Source organism: Nanorana parkeri, unplaced genomic scaffold (genome assembly GCF_000935625.1).
Source record: "Nanorana parkeri isolate BGI_ZX_2015 unplaced genomic scaffold, ASM93562v1 scaffold758, whole genome shotgun sequence".
Lineage (NCBI taxonomy): Eukaryota > Metazoa > Chordata > Amphibia > Anura > Dicroglossidae > Nanorana > Nanorana parkeri.
This window is the reverse complement of record NW_017307026.1, coordinates 515715-518949: the sequence shown is the minus strand read 5'-3', so window position 1 is coordinate 518949 and position 3235 is coordinate 515715. Positions and strand designations below refer to the sequence as shown.

General features: G+C 40.8%; 1 protein-coding gene across 1 annotated transcript in view; it reads right to left on the bottom strand.

Moving 5' to 3' along the window:
* The window catches only part of SENP1 (SUMO1/sentrin specific peptidase 1), a 23542-nt gene that overhangs the window by 3186 nt on the left and 17121 nt on the right, over positions 1-3235 (bottom strand). The window contains exons 14-15 of the mRNA XM_018564528.1: positions 928-1007; positions 60-144 (exon numbers count right to left, since the gene is read on the bottom strand). Coding sequence (XP_018420030.1) covers positions 60-144; positions 928-1007 — 165 coding nt within the window. The remainder of the gene's footprint in view (positions 1-59; positions 145-927; positions 1008-3235) is intronic.

Sequence of the window (3235 nt, the reverse complement as noted above, 5' to 3'; positions counted from 1 at the left end):
TCACAAACACACAAAAAACACAACTTTTAACACAAAAACATTAGGCATTGAAAACATACCTGACTTCTTTTACTGCTTAGAGTCCATCCATTACAGTCAAAACTGACCCCTTTCTTGTCTTGGCTCTCTAGTTTCAGGTATTGCCTGCAAGAAAATGTTGGCCACAGCTGAAAGCAAAGGACTAAGCTACTTGAGAATGGTGAAGCTGACCAGACGAAACAGGTCAAACCCAAATTTACCAGGGTAGCTCACTAAGAGGAAGCGAAATGCTAGCAGTTATTTGACAATATTGCTTGTGTTGCATTTTTTTAAAAGTTTAGTATTTTTTAGTAAAATAGCTAAATGGAGACAAGTCACTAAAGGGAACACAAAAAGACAATTATAACATCACCCTTCAGGTGTAAAAGCAAAAATGTATTAGCTTCAGTAAAGTAGGTAATTAAGAAAATTTAAATTAATCACAAATCTCAGAAAAGATTTGACAGGTTACATTTCACGTATCATGGCAAAGGGTTAAAACAAGCTTGTATTAAAAATGTTCAGCTGGTTCTGTACTGTAGCACAATCAGAGTGCAAAGTGCACTTTCCTATCCCCCAAATTACTGAGAACTTCTGGGTTCATAGCCATCAGATCCCAGCTGGTTGTTAAGAGCAAATCAGGGACTTTCTATTCCTAATATTTACCTCAACCGGACAGCTGGAGATAGCCATTAATACAGCTCACAAACACAATAAATGGGGCTTCAGCATGCACGCACTGTCAGAAGGTAACCAAGTGGAGATGTTTTAAATAGGGAGATTGCTGGAATGGAGAGGGAAATTATTTTACCAGGCAGGCCTGGTAACCTGGGGGCGTTGGGTACTACAAGGTACAAATGTCCTTTAACAATAAGCCCAATGTTACTTGTACATGCTTGAGGTACTTACAGTAATAACTTGCATGCTTCATTGTTCTGGCCTCCCATGGAGTCATAGTAAGTTATTGTTTTTTTCCTGAAATCGATCACCTGTCAAAACATACAGAATTACGTATGAACTGAAGATCAGAAAAATTAAAATTAAAAAAGGAGAACTATGAGGTGAGTGCTTTTCACTCACCTCATAGTTCTAGCCGACCTGTGACAATGAGACTGTCACAGGTCGGCTCAGTAGATCGGGAGGTGAGCGAACACATAACGGCGCTCGCTCACCTTTCGATCCTGTCACGGCTCTCTGCAGTGACAGGGGAGGGGCTGGATTCCCCCCTCCGCCAGCGCTGACTGGCGGAACGGACGGGGGAGGGGACGGGTACAGCTGGCTCTGCCTCTAGATAGGCAGTGCCAGCTGTCAGTCATGCAGCTGGGCGGATCCCGGCACAATTGTTGGGATCCGTTTCAGCGTCTGAGTATACCGTAAGCTACTGCGGCGTCTCAGTATACCGCGAGCTACAGCTCGCGGTATACTGAGCCTAGGGTGATGGGAGGACACTAGTTTGTGTCCTCCCGTTACCCTAAGGAGAACTATGGGGAAAAGTCTTAACCCCATAGTTCTTCTTTAAGATATTTATCATCTAACTGAAATGTGTATTCACACTTTGTAGTGTTAGACATATCTTCCAGGTTGAGAACTAGGTTTTAGTCACATAGAAATAGGAAAAAATACTAGCAATAAAATGCATTCTCCAGTGACTTTTGCAAATTTTGCATTATTCACTAAGACTCAGGAATGGTCAAGTTCAAAGTTTACATTTAAAAGCAAACTAAGAATTTTTGCTTCTTTCAACATTACATGGCAATGTACACAGGGAAGAAAAAAAAATATATGTCTGAAAAATATATATTTTCAAGTATTTTACATTCATACAGTGATACTATATATTGGCACCCATGCAGTTCTGTCAGATATCACACCACTTCGTGAAGTACATTTGTTACAATTACAAATGTTTAGGCATTCTCATGTTTAATTCTTTTATTTGTATTGGTATCACACAAAAAAAAAGTGGAGAAAAAAGTCAAATCTGACACATTCCATGCAAAACTCCAAAAATGAACTGGACAAAATGATTGGCACATAGTTGCATAGTATTTGAGGTTGAATAAAGACACAGGTCCAACAAGTTCAACCTTTGTGCATCTGTGTGCGATTGTGTATGCGAGTCCATGTGGCACCTTGTCCAAATTGCAAGAATTGAATTGCATTCCACATTTTGTGGAAAAGCATGGACAATCTCAAGGTTCCAAGTCCATCTCCAGAGATCTTAAATGTTCCTGTGTCCACTGTACACAACATTGTCAAGAAGTTTACAGCCCATGGCACTGTAGCTAATCTCCCTGGACTTGGACGAAAGAGAACAAATTGATCAAAGATTGCAATGAAGGATTGTTCGAAAAGGTGGATAAAGACCCTCCATCAACTTCCAGACAGATTCAAGCTGACCTTCAGGCACAGGGTACAACTGTATCAGCTCGCACTATACGTTGCCATCTGAATGAATAGGGATGCTATGGTGGGAAACCCAGGAGGACCCCACTGCTGACAAAAGAAACAAAAAAGCAAGATTGGAGTTTGCCAAAACTCACCCGAGGAAGCCAAAATCCTTTTGGGAGAATGTGCTGTGGACAGACAAAACAAAAATGACAGCTTTGTGGTAAAGCCCATCATTCTGATTTCAGAAAAAGAAAAAAAAAAATTCAGTCCCTACAGTCAAACATGGTGGAGGTTCACTGATGTTTTGGGGTTGCTTTGCTGCTTCAGGCACTGGATGTCTTGACTGTGTGCATGGCATTATGAAATCTGAAGACTACCAAATAATTCTGACCCAAAGCACATATCAAAAAGGACCCAATAATGGTTTCAGACAAAGCACTGGAGGGTATTGGACTGGCCAGCAATGAGTCCAGATCTAAATCCCATAGAGCACCTGTGGCGAGATCTCATAACAACAGTTGGGAAAAGGAACCCTTCCAATCCGAGAGACCTGGAGCAGTTGACAAAAGGAGAAGAGTGGTCCAAAATTCCTGTAGAGAGGTGCAAGAAACTCATTGATGGTTACAGGAAGCCATTGATTTCAGCTATTTTTTTTTACAAGGGCTGTGCTACCAAATCATTTTGTCAAGTCCATTTTTTTGAGTTTTGCGTGGAATGTGTCAGATTTGGCTTTTTTTCCCTCCACTTTTATATACCAATATAAACAAGAAATAAAACAATGGTGCACTGACAGAAATGCAAGGGGTGCCATGACTAATTTTTTTAT